Source organism: Plecotus auritus (assembly GCF_963455305.1).
Source record: "Plecotus auritus genome assembly, chromosome: 5".
In the NCBI taxonomy this organism is placed as follows: Eukaryota; Metazoa; Chordata; class Mammalia; order Chiroptera; family Vespertilionidae; genus Plecotus; species Plecotus auritus.
This window is the reverse complement of record NC_137776.1, coordinates 170,498,390-170,515,979: the sequence shown is the minus strand read 5'-3', so window position 1 is coordinate 170,515,979 and position 17,590 is coordinate 170,498,390. Positions and strand designations below refer to the sequence as shown.

The 17,590-nt window shown below is 41.9% G+C and overlaps 1 protein-coding gene across 4 annotated transcripts in view; it reads right to left on the bottom strand.

The window, feature by feature from the left end:
- Positions 1–6,634, bottom strand: part of STOM (stomatin) — a 30,390-nt gene extending 23,756 nt beyond the window's left edge. For all 4 annotated transcript variants that reach the window (XM_080671274.1, XM_080671275.1, XM_080671277.1 and 1 more), the window contains exon 1: positions 6,496–6,634. In XM_080671274.1, coding sequence (XP_080527400.1) covers positions 6,496–6,556 — 61 coding nt within the window. In that variant the 5' untranslated portion in view covers positions 6,557–6,634. The remainder of the gene's footprint in view (positions 1–6,495) is intronic.
- Between the last annotated feature and the right edge of the window lie 10,956 nt (positions 6,635–17,590).

Sequence of the window (17,590 nt, the reverse complement as noted above, 5' to 3'; positions counted from 1 at the left end):
TTAAAAAAAAGAATAAACTAAAAATGGATTAAAGACTTAAATGTAAGATATCAAACCATAAAACTCCTAGAAAAGAAAACATAGGCAGTAAAATCTCAGACATCTGGGAAACCATCAACAAAATGAAAAGACAACATACTGAATGTGAGAATATATTCATCAATGATACATCTGATAAGGGGTTAATATCCAAAATGTATAAAGAACTCAGACAACTCAACACCAAAATAACAAACAACCCAATTGAAAAGTGGGTAGAGGACCTAAATAGACAGTTCTCCAAACAGGACATACAGATGGCCAATAGACATATGAAGATACTCAATATCACTAATCATCAGAGAAATGCAAATTAAAACCACAATGAGACACCACCTCACACAAATAACAAGTGCTGGTGAGAATGTGGAGAAAAGGGAACCCTCGTGCACTGTTGGTTGGAATGCAGATTGTTGCAACCATTATGGAAAACAGTGTGAAGGTTCCTCAAAAAATAAAAAATGAAACTGCCTTATGACCCAGCAATTCCACTTCTGAGTATATATTTAAAGAAATCCAAAACACTAATTTGAAAGAAGTTATGCACCCCATGTTCATTGCAGCATTATTTACAACTAGAGGCCTGGTGCACAAAAATTTGTGCACTCGGCCTGCGCCCTCTCGCAGTCTGGGACCCCTCGCGGGATGTCCACCTGCTAGCTTAGACACACGCCCCAGAGGATTGGGCCTAAGCTGGCAGTCAGACATCCCTCTGGCAGCCCAGGAGCCCTCGGCGGATGTCGGATGGGGAACAGGCCTAAGCCATTAGTCGGACATCCTTAGTGCTGCCTCGGAGGCAGGAGAGGCTCCAGCCACCGCTGCTGCACTGGCCAGCCACGAGCTGGCATCTGGCTAAGCGGTGCACCCCCTGTGGAAGCGCACTGACCACCAGGGGGAAGCTCCTGCATTGAGCTTCTGCCCCCTGGTGTTCAGTGCGTGTCATAGTGACCAGTCGTTCCCGATCGTTCCGTCATTAGGGTCAGTTTGCCTATTACCCTTTTATTATATAGAATAGCTAAGATATGGAAGCAACCCAAGTGCCAATCAATGGGTGAGTGGATAAAAAGCTGTTGTACATATATACAATGGAATATTACTCCACCATAAAAAAGAATGAAACCTTACCATGTGTGACAGCATGGGTGGTCCAAGAGAGTATTATGCTAAGTGAAATAAGCCAGACTAAGAAAGACAAACAACACATGATTTCACTTATATGTGGAATATACAGAACAAAGTAAAAGGACAAACAAAATAGAAACAGACTTATAGATACAGAGAGCAGACGGACAGATGCCAGATGAGAGGGGGTTAGGGGGCAGAGAGAAAAAAGGTGAGGGGATTAAGTAGCACTAATTGGTTGTTACAAAATAGGCATGGGGATGTAAAGTAAAGCATAGAGAATATAGTAATAATGTTGGGGTGACTGTCTATGGTACCAGGTGGGCACATGAATTATTGGAGGGAACACTTTGTGAAGTATATGAATGTCCATCTGCTGTGCTGTACATCTGAAACTAACATAAAATAGTGTTGAATGCAAACTGTACTTGAAACATTTTTTTAAAGGTTAAAAAAAAAAGAGGACCTCTTCAGGGGTTAGTGTGAAGAATAAATAAGCTAATATGGAAGATACCTAGTGCCTAACAGGTACTAAAAAAATAATTGTCAAATAAATAGTTGTTGAATGAGTAGAGTGATTCTGCCATTTCTTTGGGAGGAAGAAAGACTGCCTATTACATAAGTGAAACTGAAACTACATGTCAGCAGACAGGATCCAAGAAATCAGTTCAGAATCATCCTCTATCCCAAAGCATTGTCGTATTGCTTTCCTCAAATGTAGCTATCTTTTTAAAATAAGACCTTTTTGCCTGGCTGGTGTGACTCAGCGGTGGAGCATTGACCTATGATCTAGGAGATAAGGTTTGGATTCCTGGTCAGGGCACATGTCCAGGTTGTGGGCTTGATCCCCAGTTGTGAGGCGTGCAGGAAGCAGCCAATAAATGACTCTCTCTCTTATTGATGTTTCTATCTCTCTCTCCCTCTCCCTTCCTCTCTGAAATCAATACAAATGTAAATAAATAAATAAATAAATAAATAAATAAATAAATAAAATAAGACCTTTCCCACCCATGAAGTTAGAGAATTCAGAAAGGTAGAAGAATGGGCTGAGTATGACCCATGTCTGAAAAAAATAGAAACAGTTACATTCAGAAAAATGTGAGAGAAAAACAAGTTCATAATGGTATTAAGTTAATTAAATTTAGCCTGAAATATATTAGGCCTAAAATTAAAATAAAACAAAACCCCCCTACTTTTTTTTTTTCTTTTTCAGCTCTTTCACTTGGACATCTTAAAAGTATCACTAACTAAATTTTTCTTATGAAAGTATTTGGAGGTTACCATCATTTTAATTTTTTTAAAAAATGGGAAACACGCCGAAACCGGTTTGGCTCAGTGGATAGAGCGTCGGCCTGCGGACTGAAGGGTCCCGGGTTCGATTCCGGTCAAGGGCATGTACCTTGGTTGCGGGCACATCCCCAGTGGGGGGTGTGCAGGAGGCAGCTGATCGATGTTTCTCTCTCATCGATGTTTCTAGCTCTCTATCCCTCTCCCTTCCTCTCTGTAAAAAATCAATAAAATATATTTAAAAAAAAAATGGGAAACAGAAGCATTAAGAAACTAGATCATAAGCCTCCTAATTCTTTAGCTGAGGCCCAACAGCTTAGCAGTAGCCAAGAGCTTGCTTGGAGATTTGGTGTCAGATTCCAATTCTAGCATTAAATTTTCTCATTAGTAAAATGAGGGAAGAGAACAGTACTTATACAGTTGTTAATGAAGATTAAAAGAGAAACTATGTAAAGTGCTTGACACTTAGGAAGCATTCACTAAATAGTATCCATTATTATTATCACAATTTTAAGACCATTATTGATATAGTTCATAGGAATAAACTTTTTACTAAATGAATTACTACCTTCTGGGACCTGCACACCATAGAGAAAATACCAAGACTAACTATCTCCTTGAGGACTCAGACCACATTGGGGTAGGTAAGTCAGAATTCTAAACTTTCTTGTACTGTCTTCATATAACTTTTCAAATTTTCCTGTATAATTACTAGGCTTTCTGAAAAGTCATTAACTTTTTTCTTTTCCCCATTAAATATCATAATAATTTACATTTTAAAGTTGCAAGAGGACATTCACATAAATTTTCTCATTTGATATTTAAAACCTTGGGAGATAGGTACTGCAGTAAGTTTATGCCCAATTACATATGAGGAATTGACTATGGGAGTTGCCCAAGGTAACCCAGGTAGTAAGAGATGGTATGGAGATCCTTAGGGGGTTCATGAAGGGAGGCCACAAACCTCTCTGGAGGACTGGTTCCCTCCCAGGGCCTCTTGGCGACCCAAAGGAATCATTTCTATGGATGGAATTTCAGACCGGATGACACAGTGAAAGGAATTTAGGGGACTGCGTGGGCTTTGCCAGCACCCACACAAAGAACACTACAGTGAACTCATCTATACTGATTATTCGTAAAGCCGGCCTTGTCCGCCCATCCCTATGAGCTGCATTTCCCTTGCTCAGGGATCCTTGTCTTTAGTTCCAGGAGTATCAGAAGAATTATAGAAACCTTTATCCCCCACTTTTCTCTGGTGAGCATTTTGTAGAGTTACTTCCCACATTAGGAGTGTAGCAGATGGAAGGTGGGCAGGTCCTTTTCCCGGTACCCTGGCCTTTTGGTGGGAGACAGAAAGTTTGGTGAAACTGCGGTGGGAAATCTGTTGCTAGAAGTTCTTTGGGAATGAACCATCAGGTGGTACCTAGAACCTATTTAATCATTAAAAAATAAAGGCCAGCTTTTGTATACTTAGTCTTCTGTTTGAGTTAACTTATAACCATTGATGGTTTAACTAGATTATTTTTTTTTCATAAAAGTATTTTTTAACTAGATTAATTACTGAAGAAGTTACAAAGTTCCCCCCAATCTGATGGCTGTACCAACTGAAATAAAGAATTAGTCCCTAGCTTCTACTTATTTTCAGGCATGCTCCCAAAGGGATTTGTTCTGTTGACATGACTCTTAATTATAATACATTTCTTTACAATCCATTTGCATTCAACTTCATTACAAAATGAATGCACTGGCTTTAAGAAAAATGAGTCCTGCCCAAGGTTTGGTCATATTTACGGTCCTACTACTAATTATCAGCAAAAGCATAAAAGGGACAGAGTTAGGGCTTTTATATTCCACTACGTCCCTCAGAAGCACCCCTCTGGAGCTGTCTTATTCAAGAGATCTAGATTGAAGCTAAGTTCCTCTGGGCTTGCTTTGTTTCTTTGTCTCTCACCTTCAGTGAAATACTGAACAACATCCTCAGTTTGGATATGCATTTTGGAGGTAACTCTAGGATAGAAAAATGGTTTGAAAACCAGATGGCCCAAGTTTGAAACCTAGCTCTAATCACACACAGGTGTGTGTCATTTTTCCACTCTGAGCCTCAGTTTCCTTGCAGTAAAATATTGGATCTCTTCCTTGTGGAATTGTTAGAGAATTGCAATTAGATAATGTTTGAAAGCATTCAGACTGTGGTAAGCACGCAATAAATTCTATTTAGTAATAAATTCTGGTCATGGCATTCCTACCAATGTCAGATCTCTAGGGTTTACATTAACAACAAAAAAAAAGTGCACTAACTGAAAACTTTTTCACTAATATTTTCACTGCAAAACAAGAGGTTTTCTTTTAGCATTTGTAGATGAAACAGGGATCAACATGCATGATTATTGCACTGGTAAGAACACGATTATCAACAGTGTCACTGTTGTATTGAAACAATCCAGTGAAAATAAAACAATGTCTGCATAGTTTTCATTAGATTCTTAAAAGATTTCTAAAATAAAGTGTAAAACCAAGAAAAAGAACATGGAAGTGAAAACTGGTCTGTCACCATGGAAACAACTAAAGGGACATTAAGTACAAAGATCATGTTTATTCCCAAAGAACTTCTAGCAACAGATTTCCCACCGCAGTTTCACCAAACTTTCTGTCTCCCACCAAAAGGTCAGGGTACCGGGAAAAGGACCTGCCCACCTTCCATCTGCTACACTCCTAATGTGGGAAGTAACTCTACAAAATGCTCACCAGAGAAAAGTGGGGGATAAAGGTTTCTATAATTCTTCTGATACTCCTGGAACTAAAGACAAAGATCCCTGAGCAAGGGAAATGCAGCTCATAGGGGATGGGCGGACAAGGCCGGCTTTACGAATAATCAGTATAGATGAGTTCACTGTAGTGTTCTTTGTGGGGGTGCTGGCAAAGCCCACCCAGTCCCCTAAATTCCTTTCACTGTGTCATCCGGTCTGAAATTCCATCCATAGAAATGATTCCTTTGGGTTGCCAAGAGCCCCTGGGAGGGAACCAGTCCTCCAGAGAGGTTTGTGGCCTCCCTTTATGAACCCCCTAAGGAGTTAGATGATAATGGTTCAAGGTGACAGCTTTCTCAAGGGCACTAGTTCCTTCACAGGAGAACAAGATTAAGCCACTCACAGTTTCTGCTTTCAAGACTAGGAAGGCCCTGATAGGATGGGAACGAGGGTAGGAAACTTAGAATTAATTCCTTGTGAGGGACAAAAGCCCCTAGAGCGAGGTCACTAGGGCAAAGTACAGTGGAGGGGGCAGGATGGGGCAGAAAGTGAAGCTGGGGAGAGATCCGGGAAGAATGCCAAAAGGAGACTTCCTCCTTTTCCTTCCGCAGATATGGCCCACTATGTATGGGGAGCTGGGGGCGAAACCTCCCAGGTCGGTTTTGTCTCTTACAAGAAAGTGGCCAAGGTTTTGGGGCAGGGTGTGTGTGTGTGTGGTGGGGGGTGGGGGGGACGGGGGCAAGAGCAGGAGTTCTCTCCAGTTCTGGCTCACTGGGGGGTGGGAGGTGGCCTCCGAGGGGACGGGCGGGAGGAAAGGGGAGCCGCGAGGCAGGGAAGACGCGGGGTCCCGGGCGTGGAATGCAGGTTGAGCCCGCCTCCAGCACTCGCCGGCCCCGAGCCACCGGTGCATTTCCCCGTCCGCGAGCATAGCAGGAGATAACGAACCGAAAGCTCTGGCGCCGGACCTGGCATCTGGCAACCGCCGGATAACGCGAGTCTGGCGGCGATGGCTTTGCGCCCTGGAAACGCGCCCTGCTGGCGGCGCGCCCACAGTGTGCGGGGCACGCATCGTTCACTCTGCACCCTGACAGCCCTAACCCTGACCCCAGCCCGCGAAGTCGGGTTCATCACGCCCGGCGTACGAGTGAAGAAACCGCGGCTTTGAACAGCGGTCGCACAGCCACGAAGCAGCGGAGACGGGCCTGGGACCTCCGGGCTGGTGCTGGTCCCGGAGGCAAGGGGTCGGGGGGCGGGGGGCGACGGACGACCCCACGGGCCTCGCCAGGGGCGCGGGGCTCACCCTTGGAGCTGTCAGGGAGCCGCCGGGCTTGGGTGTCCCCTCCGAGCCGCTTCTCAGACATGCTGTCTGAGCGAAGTCACTGCTGTAGCGTCGCGATCGCCGAAGACGTAGTCCGAGCCTCAAGGAATGCCCAGTGCAGACCCCGGGCACTGGACTCCAGATGAAGCCCCGCCCCTCCCGCGGCCGGGCCAATCAACGCCAAGTTCCGAGGAGGACACGCCCCAGCTCCGCCCAACCGCTCTTCCCGCGCAAACGGTGGATGGGCGCAACCGGCTGGACCCCGGAGCTGAGGGGCGTGGCCGGCGGGGTTAGGCGTTCCCCGGGTCGGTGGTCCGGCCGAGGGGCATCCCCGGAAAGGCGGAAGCGGGGGCTATCACAAAGCTTGCGGCCCGGGTCTGAAGATATTGGGGAGGGGGCTGAAGGGATGGCCTGAGGAAAAGGTGCGAATAAGAAAAAGGCAGTCTTCTGGGCCGACGAATGAGAGAAGAAAATGGCGCATTCCCTGGACGGGTGGGTCCGAGTGGAGGAGAGGACGCGGAGGGGCACCGGGTGGGCAAAGTGAGGGCGCTGAGGCCACCCCTGGTCTGTAGGACCAATGTTGTGAGGGGAAGGAACCGACGCGACCACCCTCGAGTCCTGGAAGTGAACTCGAGTGAGGTGCGTTTATTCAAACAACATCCTTTGAGAGCACCTGCCGGCTGCCTGGCGGCGTGCTCGTTGTTGGGTACAGCGGGCAAGGCACAGACCCGGTGCCGTCCCCATGGAGTTTACAGTCTGTGGACAGACAGGTTAATTTGTTGAACAAACTAACCAAACCACTACCCGTGGCGAAGAATGCGGTGAAGGGAACAAGGTACCTAGAGAATAGCAGGTGGCACCTACTTTCGTTAGGGGCGAGGGGAGCCTTTGGAGGGAGGTGGCATGGAGACTTGACCTGACAGGTGAGAAGGTGACAGCCTTGGGAAGGGGGACGGGCGGTGCGGGGGCCGGGAAGGCTACCCCAGGCAGACGGAAAGCAGGTGCACGTTATTCCCAACCTCAGGCTATCCGTTGGGTTGTGGCTGAAGCCTCACATTTGGAAACCAGGCTATGTTTTATTCTCCATGAGTTGTCCTGATGCAGATTGTTCAAAGTATCATGTTGATGTACATCGCAAGGTGCACTTTTAAAAACATTTTATTTTGAAATAAATGACGATTCACGGGACGTTGCAAAGAGAGTACAGAGAGGTTATGTGTATCCTCTACCTGGTTTCCCCCAATAGTTACATCAAATAGTTTACATGAAAGCCAGGAAATTGACAGTGGCATAATATGTATGTATAGTTCTACACCATTTTATCACATGCATCGACTTGTATAATTACCATGGCAATCAAGGTACACAGCTGTTCTATCGCCTCAGAGATCTCCCTTGTGAAAAGCTTGCTTTCTTTCTTTCTTTCTTTCTTTCTTTCTTTCTTTCTTTCTTTCTTTCTTTCTTTCTTTCCTTCCTCCCTCCCTCTCTCTCTCTCTCTCTCTCTCTCTCTCTCTCTCTCTCTCTCTCTCTCTCTCTCTCCTTCCTTCCTTCCTTTTCCTTCCTTCCTTCCCCTCCCTCCCTCCCTCCCTCCCTCCCTCCCTCCCTCCCTTCCTTCCTTCCTTCCTTCCTTCCTTCCTTCCTTCCTTCCTTCCTTCCTGTCAGTATTTGGCTGTATAATACCTAACACTTGGTGGTGTTTAGGTAATATGAAATGGTAGACTCTCTGGTTTTAGCTCTGGAGACTTGTGGCTGTTGGCGGGAAACTGGAGTACACACAATTGTGACAGGTGTTGAGAGCAGCTGATCATCATTGCTCTGGGGTGCAGACTTGACTATGTGATAAAAGCCTAATGCAGAGCTCCCCATGTGAGTTCCAGTCACTTAAGGGCAAATAGCTTTATATTCATGAGGGTGGAGTACAGCTTGTATCATCACTTGGTTTATAAGCCTGCTGGGTAAGATAAAGAGGAGCAGTGTAGTAATTTAATTGCCTTTCTTTTCTAAATCATCCTTGAGAAAGTCTACAGCTTCATTGTTTTTTCCTATTTGCCATGGAAAAGCCCCAGAGGCATGAACTTCCTGTTTATGCTGTGGTTCCAAGAAAGAGGAGCAAATGTAGTAGAGGAGAGCTTGGTTGCAAATTGTATATTGGGAAAAAAAAGTATTTAACTTTTATTTTTGCTGGAAAGGAAAGTATTTCAGAATGAATTTCATGTTTGTATTCCTACCTGCTACCTTGGCTCAGGTCTCTAAGCAAGCCCTAAGCAAGCATCACTTCTGGAGAATTAGAAAAGAGGCATCTCCCTTTGGGGCAAAGACTTTGGTAAACACCTGTTGGCTCTAGTTTTAGATTGCATCAATTTGGGAGCTGATTCCAGGCTCAACAATGAAAACAAGTTTTGACTTGATTTTTAAATTACTTTCAGAACGGATGAGAATTTCCAGATTTTTATTTCAAAATGCTGAATTCCACTTGCCCATGAAACTGGTGGATTCTGGCTTTCTCATGTATATTCTATATGAATGTATTTATTAAACATACTTTAAAAAATAAATGTTAGCATATCATCTTCTCCCTTGGGGGGAATTTCTAACCTTAAAATTTCTTCTTGTAATGATTAGAAGTTAGAATGAATTTTGAAAACTTTATGCTTTAGAAACAGAGACATATAAAATTACAAATAATTTGAAGAGAGAATTCTAACTTCTAACAGACCTATTATAATTATGGTGATTTTTTTCTTTAGCTGTTATTTAAAGGCTGTTTGCATATAAGTTAAAATCAGAGTACTTTATGTATTCCATTATTTCTTTTGTGTTGTATTTTGATGTCATTAACCTAGCATATTCAGGGTATCAAATTAAGTATTGATTGATGGTGACAGTGATGACATTAAGACATGGAAATCAATTTGAAAACAGACATGCACCATGAATCCATAATTGAATAAGTCATAAGGAAATTTAATTAGTCTTTTTTTCTGTGTCCACACAAGAAATGCTTTAATAAGAACAACAGGAAACTCCTTATTTATTTTTTCCTTTAAATTGTAAGTCTAGGCCAGTGGTCGGCAAACTCATTAGTCAACAGAGCCAAATATCAACAGTACAACGATTGAAATTTCTTTAGAGCCAAATTTTTTAAACTTAAATGTCTTCTAACGCCACTTCTTCAAAATAGACTCGCCCAGGCCGTGGTATTTTGTGGAAGAGCCACACTTAAGGGGCCAAAGAGTTGCATGTGGCTCGGGACTCCAGGCTGTTCTAAATACCTTTAGTGAAATTAGCTAACCAGATACTTTTGAGGGAACAGCAATACCAGCAAGTTACATCTGTTTGTGGTATTTTCCCCAGGATGGGACTAATAAGTTTAATCTGTTTCTCAATGTGGACTAATTTACATGTATTGTATTACAGCAGCTTTTTTGTCTTCTTAGTTCTTCTCCTAAGGAAGTTACTCCAGAAATTGAGTCATAACAAGAGTTTCACCAGAGGATTTTATAGATTTGGGCTGTGGCAGCAGATGAATTACACCACAGCACTTGGTCAGAACACTGGGAGTCCAGGTTCTCAGGTGTTAGGAAAACAAAAAAGCATTACTGAAACATTGTTGGTATTTAATAGAGTTATCTATGGGAAGAATTTTATTAATTTGCTTTATTATTTATTAGTTGACTCAGCAAATATTTATTGAACACCTACTATATGCCAGGTATTGTTCTGGGTGCTTGAGATACAGAAATGAACAAAAAAGACAAAAATTCCTGCCCTCATGGAACTTATGTTCTAGTGTTCCTTTTCACATGCATTGGTTTGCTAGGGCTTACATATCAAAGTACCACAGACTGGATGGCCTAAACAATAAAAGTTTATTTTTCTTACAGTTCTGGAGGTGAGAAGCCCAAGATCAAGGTTCAGCAGAGTTGGTTTCGTCTAAGGGGCCCGAAGAAGGATCTATTCCCGGCCTCTCTTGTTGACTTGTAAGTGGCCATCTTCTTCCTGTATCTCTTTATGTGTCCAAATGTCCTCTTATAAGGACACCAGTCATATTTGATTAGGAACCACTCTAATGACCTCATTTAAACTTAAATACCTCTTTAAAGACCCTATCTCCAAATACAGTCACATTCTGAGGTACTGGGGTTTAGGACTTTAACATATGAATTTTGAGGGGTTTACAATTCAGCTCATAGTATCACATATGACTATGGTGTATCCAAATCTTTGTCCTGCTTATTTTCTCATATCTGCATCTCTGAGATATGCAAATACATTTATGCTTCCCTGACAAATGTATACAGGTGACCTAAAATTATGTGTAATTATTTTTCTAGACATGATTTATTCATAATATATACTGAAAGTTCTTGATTAGGGAAGATTACTCTCCTTGGAAGGTTGCTCCATCTAGTGTCTACCATATTCTACTATTTTTGTCAAAGTTATACAAATGAATAAAGGGGAAGTATGTTGGAGGAGGGATTCTCTATTCTCAGGGCACTAAAAAATACATTTTCCAACATTGTATGTGGAAGGATAGAGAGGCTCAGATTGAAAGAGAAATTTCAAAAATATTAGTTGACTAGTTGAGGGAACCAAGAGATCCTGGGTATTTCATGACAGGTAAGGAACTTGACCTCTTGCAGAAGTTGGCATTACATGGATGGCTGAAGGGCCAGTTTTCTGATCCACTGTAGTCCTCTGTATATTTGCTATCTTTCTCTTTCCCTCTCATCTTTCACTTTTTTATATAAAATTTTTTGTTTAATACTCACCTGAGTATTTTTTTCCCATTGATTTTTAGAGTGAGTGGAAGGGGTGGGGGGGGGGGAGAGAGAGAGAGAGAGAGAGAGAGAGAGAGAGAGAGAGAGAGAGAGAAACATTCATGTGAGAGACACATCAGTTGGTTGCCTCATGCACGAACCTGACTGGGGGCCAGGTATGGAACCTGCAACCCAGGTGCATACTCTTGACTGGAAATCGAACCCAAGACCCAAGTGCGTGGGTTGATGCTTTATCCACTGAGCACACTGGCCAGGGGTCACTTTTTTTTTTTTAAGAAAAAATTTTTAGAGCAGTTTTAGGTTTACAATAAAATTGAGAGGAACGTACAAAGATTTCCCATGTACTCCCTGCCCCCACGCATGTATAGACTCCTCCATTAGGAACATTCCCCACCAGAGTAGTACATTTTTACTATGGACAAACCTACACTGACACATCGTAATCACCCAAAGGGTTCACTCTTGGTGTAGTACATTCTGTGGGTTTGGACAAATACATAAAAACATGTATCTATCATAATATCATATAAAGTATTTTCACTGCCCTAAAAATCATCTGTGCCCCACACATTCATCTCTGGCCCCCAACCCTGACTATAATTGATCTTTTTATTATCTCCATAGTTTCACCTTTTCCAGAATGTAGTTGAAATCATAAAGAGTGTATTCTTTTCTCATCTTTTGTTTTTCCTACAATTTTTATGTGTGTATTGATACTGATTTCCATTTAGTGACTAGGTTGCAATTTTTTCTTTATATGATTATAATTTTTATTACTTTTTGAATAGGTAATGCATCTATGTAGCTCAAAACCAAAACAATATAGAGCCTATATTGAGAATTCTCTATCCTGTCTCTGTCTACCTTATTCTCCTTTGTCCTGCCCTTATTAGTAACCACTTTGATCAGTTTCTTGTGTGTCTTTTTGGTGTGTTCTTTCTTCTTCCTACATGAAAGATCACATACTATTTATACTGTTCTATGCTCTGTTTTTTTCAGTGAATAATATATATTAGAGCGTAGAGAATTTCCTTGTTCTTTTTTACAGCTCTCTGGATGTCCCAATGTTTATTTAACCAGTTCCCTATAGAGACTGACTTGGGTTTGTTTCTCATTTTTGGCTTTCAATAACCTGTACAACCCTAATTCTGTAGGTGTGTAGGTATATTTGTATAAACAGTTCCAGAAGTGGGAGAGTTGCAGAATATTGAACTAATATTACAATGCACATAGAGAGGGATTAGCTGTCATCTGTTTTGACAGTCAGGGACAACCAGGAAAATAGCAACCACTTCTAGTGTTTGCAACAGAGAAAATGTAATTCAGGGAAGTGGATACCAGGTGATAGAAGAACTGAGTGCTTATTGAGAAAGTAAAGCAACCCAGATATTAGTAACAGCAGAAGAGCCACTGCTTGTAACCTGGATAGACAAAGATAAGAAGGCTGTGTTACTGAATCCCAGAGATGGGGTCATCTGTTGGTGGCTAGGATCTCTAGTGGGAGCTAGGGCCCCTAAGGAGTTAGTCACTACCAAAAAATTCCCTAGAATAGAGAGGGAGAGAAATATCCTGGTTTATTCCTTCCCTTCCTGGTCCTCCAACCTTATAGAAATCAGCTGATAGTGAGCCGGTTAATAGAGGTAATTCTATGGAAACAATAAAAAGATCGGTTAATATAGTACAGAGCAGAGCAATAAAAGGGCAAAGGATGGATTTGAGGAGATATGGGCTAAGAATCTATGTAGCCCACTGTTTTTGCTATTCAACATTTAAGTACACCCTTCTACCCATGCTTAATACTTCATACTTCTGCCTGTTATACAAAGACACTTTCCTTCTCCCAAGCCACGACAGACTCCAAGTCCTATTAGTCATTGTATCCTTCTCAAGTTCAGGATTTACTGGTGATACTCATTCCTCTTCAGCAGGTCCAGATGTGACTTTGTGCCCTGGTGACTTATGAACTAAATTGTAGATTAAGTTCCACTAACTAGCACTCCATACAAAACTATAGGAGAAGGGGAAGGGAAAAGCATAGAAATCATCAGTTAATATGTACATAAAAAAAAAGGTGCATTGGTTCTATAGTCTTTGTTGTTGTAAAAAGTCACAAGGTCAGAGCTGATTTTCATCACTTCCATCTTTGACCATTTATTCCGTATTTCTTTGTTTTGGGCTAGTACTGCAGGTAGTTGGCAGGCTGTCTCAGTCAGGATACATTCAGAACAACAAAAAACACACATTTGGTCTTTCAACAGAGAGAATTTAATATAAAGAATTGGTTACCCAGTTTTGGAGAACTGAAAAAGCAAAAAAGGGGATAGTGAGCTAACCCAGAGATAGGAACTATGGGATGAAGTTACCACTCCTAGCTTAGGGAAGACAAAAGGAAGCTTGAAGGAGAGGCCCCTCAGGCCTCTGAGGAGGGGGCTACTGCTGAACTGTTGCTGATATCTTTGATTAGGCATGATGAGGCTGATTCTAGGAATGCTCCTCCTTCCCTCAAAAGCTGAACATTATCATTGATAACTAATAGTCAGGAAAGAAATGTCTCTTTTCTCTCCCATCTGCCTTGCAGAATTGAACAGGAAGTCAACTGGCAAAGTAGAAATATAGTTCTCATAGTCTGCTCTAGCATCACAAAACAGAATATAAAAGTATGGGTTTGGACCAAAAGACAAATGGTTCAATAACTGAAACAGCTCATCACTTTGCCTACTCAATATCCATGCACAACTTTCCTACATCTATTTCAACTTCCCATACGGCAATAACAAATTTCAGCTTTTCTTTAACAAGATATAATTATCCTTTGTAGAAATAGGCACTCTCACCTCACCCGCCCCACAAAATAAAAGGTCCCAACCCTGGCTGGTGTGGCTCAGTTGGTTGGAATTTTGTCCTGTACACCGAGGGTTTGATTCAAGCACATATCCAGGTTGCAGGTTCAATCCCCAATTGGGACACGTGCATGCAGGGGACAATGGATCGGTGTTTCACTCTCATCTCTCCCTCCCTCCCTCCCTCCCTCCTTATCTCCCTTCCTTCCTTCTTCCCTCTAAAAAAAAATCAATGAAAAGCATGTCATTGGGTGAGGATTGAAAAAAATAAATAAAAGAAAGAAAAAGTCCCAATTGTCATTACATTAATCTCTAGATGATGTTAGTTACTCCTCAATTTTGGTTAGAGTCCCTCTTGAATATTCAGTAACATAAAATGAAATTGTAAAGTTAACCGCTTCCATTAATTTGTAAAATTATAATGGGAAAGAAGAAAAAAAATAATATGTATAAAAAATACATAAACACACACATATACATTAAGCAAAGAAGAAACTAATGTTTAAGTATAGACCTTTTTCCTATCTAGTCATGACCCTGTAGTTGATATTTGTCACTTCCTTCTTCCCCTACTCATTTCATGTTCCCTTGCGCTGAGCCAGCAGCTATACCAGGTGGTGTGATCCAGAACTTCATTCCTGAAGGCTCTGAACCTGCAGTGGTCTTATCTTTTTCTTTTCTTTTCTTTTCTCTCTCTCTCTCTTTTTTTGTTTTTTTTGTTACAGTAATTTTACACTAACTTGTACTGTGAGAATGTAGAGGAGAAAATGAATATACTTGCCACAAAGGAGTTAGAGTTGACAGACTTGGTGACTGACAACATATGGAATGGGAGGAAAGAAGAAAAATCTGTACTTGTGTTAACAATTTTATACTATGGGACACAGTTCAGATAGATCTGGGCTAAATGTAGAGTTACCAACTGCTCTGGTTTGCCTTGGACTGAGAGATTTCCTGGAACCTGAGACTGACTTCCTTTGCTAAAAATGGGAAAGTGCCTGGCAAACCGGGACCAGTTGGTCACCCCTAGCCTAACATGAACTATCAGGGCAGATTAGCGATAGGAGCTTCTTGGCATGAGCACTGAGTTAGTCATCTTCTGGAATAATCAGTCCTTAGGAAGTGAGCAATCAAGATGCCTTTAACTTGGCCCAGTAAGAGAGCCTTTAGTGATACAGGGAAATGGTGGTTCTTAAAACTCCATGGGGCCATTCAAATATGTCCCCAAACTTTGTAACCCATGGATCCAGTATGGGTTCTAGGGAGACAGTATGTTGGAAGTAAAATCAGTGACCGCCTCTAATGGTGCAACCCAGACGGGACAGATTCTTTCTCACCACAGACAACACCACTGCTCTGGAAACTTGAATGCTTATTGGTGACTTCAGTTGAAGATAGGTTGGGGGTTTCAAAGGATGGAGAGGAAGAATTTGGTAACATACTGGCACACTGCAGAGCTGAAATACTTGGCAGGCAGAATAACATTTTTGCAGATGGATATAAATTAGTGAAGTTTGAGTTGTACAGCAAACATAACATCAACAGGCTGGGGAGGGGGCGGCAACATTTCGGACTTTTTTTGAAGCCATTCCAGTGAGGTGGACAGGATAGGTTAAGTTTACTTTCTTTGTAATATTGCGCCATCTAGTGTTAATTCTCATGTTCTCCTTTGTTCAGTTGATTATAAAAAAACAGATGAATTAAGAATCTGAGGACAGTTTCCAAAGTCATCAGTCATTTTTTTTAAATTTGTTCATGTGATTGAATGCTTTCCAAATGCCAGTTACTTTTCTAGGCATTGGGATTACAGCTGTGAACAAAACGGACAGAAATCCTGAACTCATGGAAGCTTACATTCTTGTGGGAAGAAAGACAATAAATAAGAAAAATAAGTAAAATATATGCTATGCTATATAGTTACAAATGTTAAGGAAAAAAATAAATCAAGGAAGGAGTAATTGTGTTTAAATTTTTTTGGGGAAGGGAGCTCTATAATTTAGATCAGATGATCAAGGAGGCCTCACTGAGAAGACTACTTCTGAGTAAAAAAACAAAACAAAACAAAACAGAATAATGAGGGAGCATTCCAGGCAGAGGCCCTGAGGTGAAGGCATGTCTGAGTTTAAGGTGCAGCAAGGAGGAATATACTGAACTAGCAGGAAAGTATTAGGAGATGAGGGTCTTGGGATTATAGTAAGGACTACCCCATTTATTCTGAGTAAGATGGGAAATCATAACAGAGTTTTGAACAGGGGCATGGTTTTACAAAGTAATATACAAGGTGTGGCAAAAGTAGGTTTACAGTTGTGAATATGCAAAACACAGAGTTCATCCTTATATTGTTATTTATTAATTATTATATTATTTCCCCCACAAATAACTGTAAACCTTTTTTGCCCCACCCTATATAAATGATAGCCTGTGAGATGTGTCCTTCCACAGATTTTTTTTTTGCTAAACATTATTCATTCACTCAATAAATATTTTTGCTGAAGTTTTCTATTTTTAATTTGTTTTGAGATAATTTGGAATTACTTATAGTAACATTTTTGGTGATGGCTGTTCTAAAATCCTTGTCAGATCATTTTAGCATCTGATTTATCTCTATATTAGCATCAGTTGATTGCCTTTTCTTGTTTGGATTGTGATTTTTCTGGTTTTTGGTATGATGAGTGATTTTTAAAAAATTCTAACATATTGAGTATTAAGTTTTAAGATCCTAGATCCTATTTAAATCTTTTATTTCAGCAGGAGAAGTCACCTATTTATGTTTAGTGCATAGTTCTTTGCTTACTTTTTTGGGTGTGGTTCCAATGACAATAAAGTTTTCAGAGCCTATACAACATTATTCTGGTCCACTCTGTTCAACTGGTGCCACCAGGGCTCCAGCTTGGTCCTGCTGATGCTGCCTGCAAATGTGAAGTATACTTTCCCAGGCAGGTCCTGCTAGGTTGAGTGTGGGAGATTCTGGGCCATGGGGCAGTGAGTCCTTCCCTGAGCCTCTCTGGACTACCTGTTCTTTGGGTCACCCAGTGCCTACCTGACCACTGCTGGAATTGCCTGAGGGGGTGAAAGGTGCTCTCCTGGGCTCCCCATGCCAGTGCCACTAGGTGGTGAATGGACAGAAAGTGTCTCCCATGGCCTTCTCTCTAGGTCACATGGTATCAATGGGCTTATTACTGCATCTCTGCCAGTGCTGCTGAGTGAGGAAAGCATCAACCTGGGCCTCTCTCTGCTGGTGGTGGTAGTGGTGAGGGTCACCCTTTGCCACTGGATGGGGCCCAGGAGATGCGGGACATACTGCTGAGTGGAGGGTCAAGAGACATTGGCCTGCTGGTGTTTCTAGGTGGAATTCTCTACCAACTCTTTGGTGGTGCCACTAGTGCAGGCAGAGCAGGCCAGCCAGGTATTGAGTGGGAATGGGGTTCCCCACTAGATCTCTGCTGGGCTATT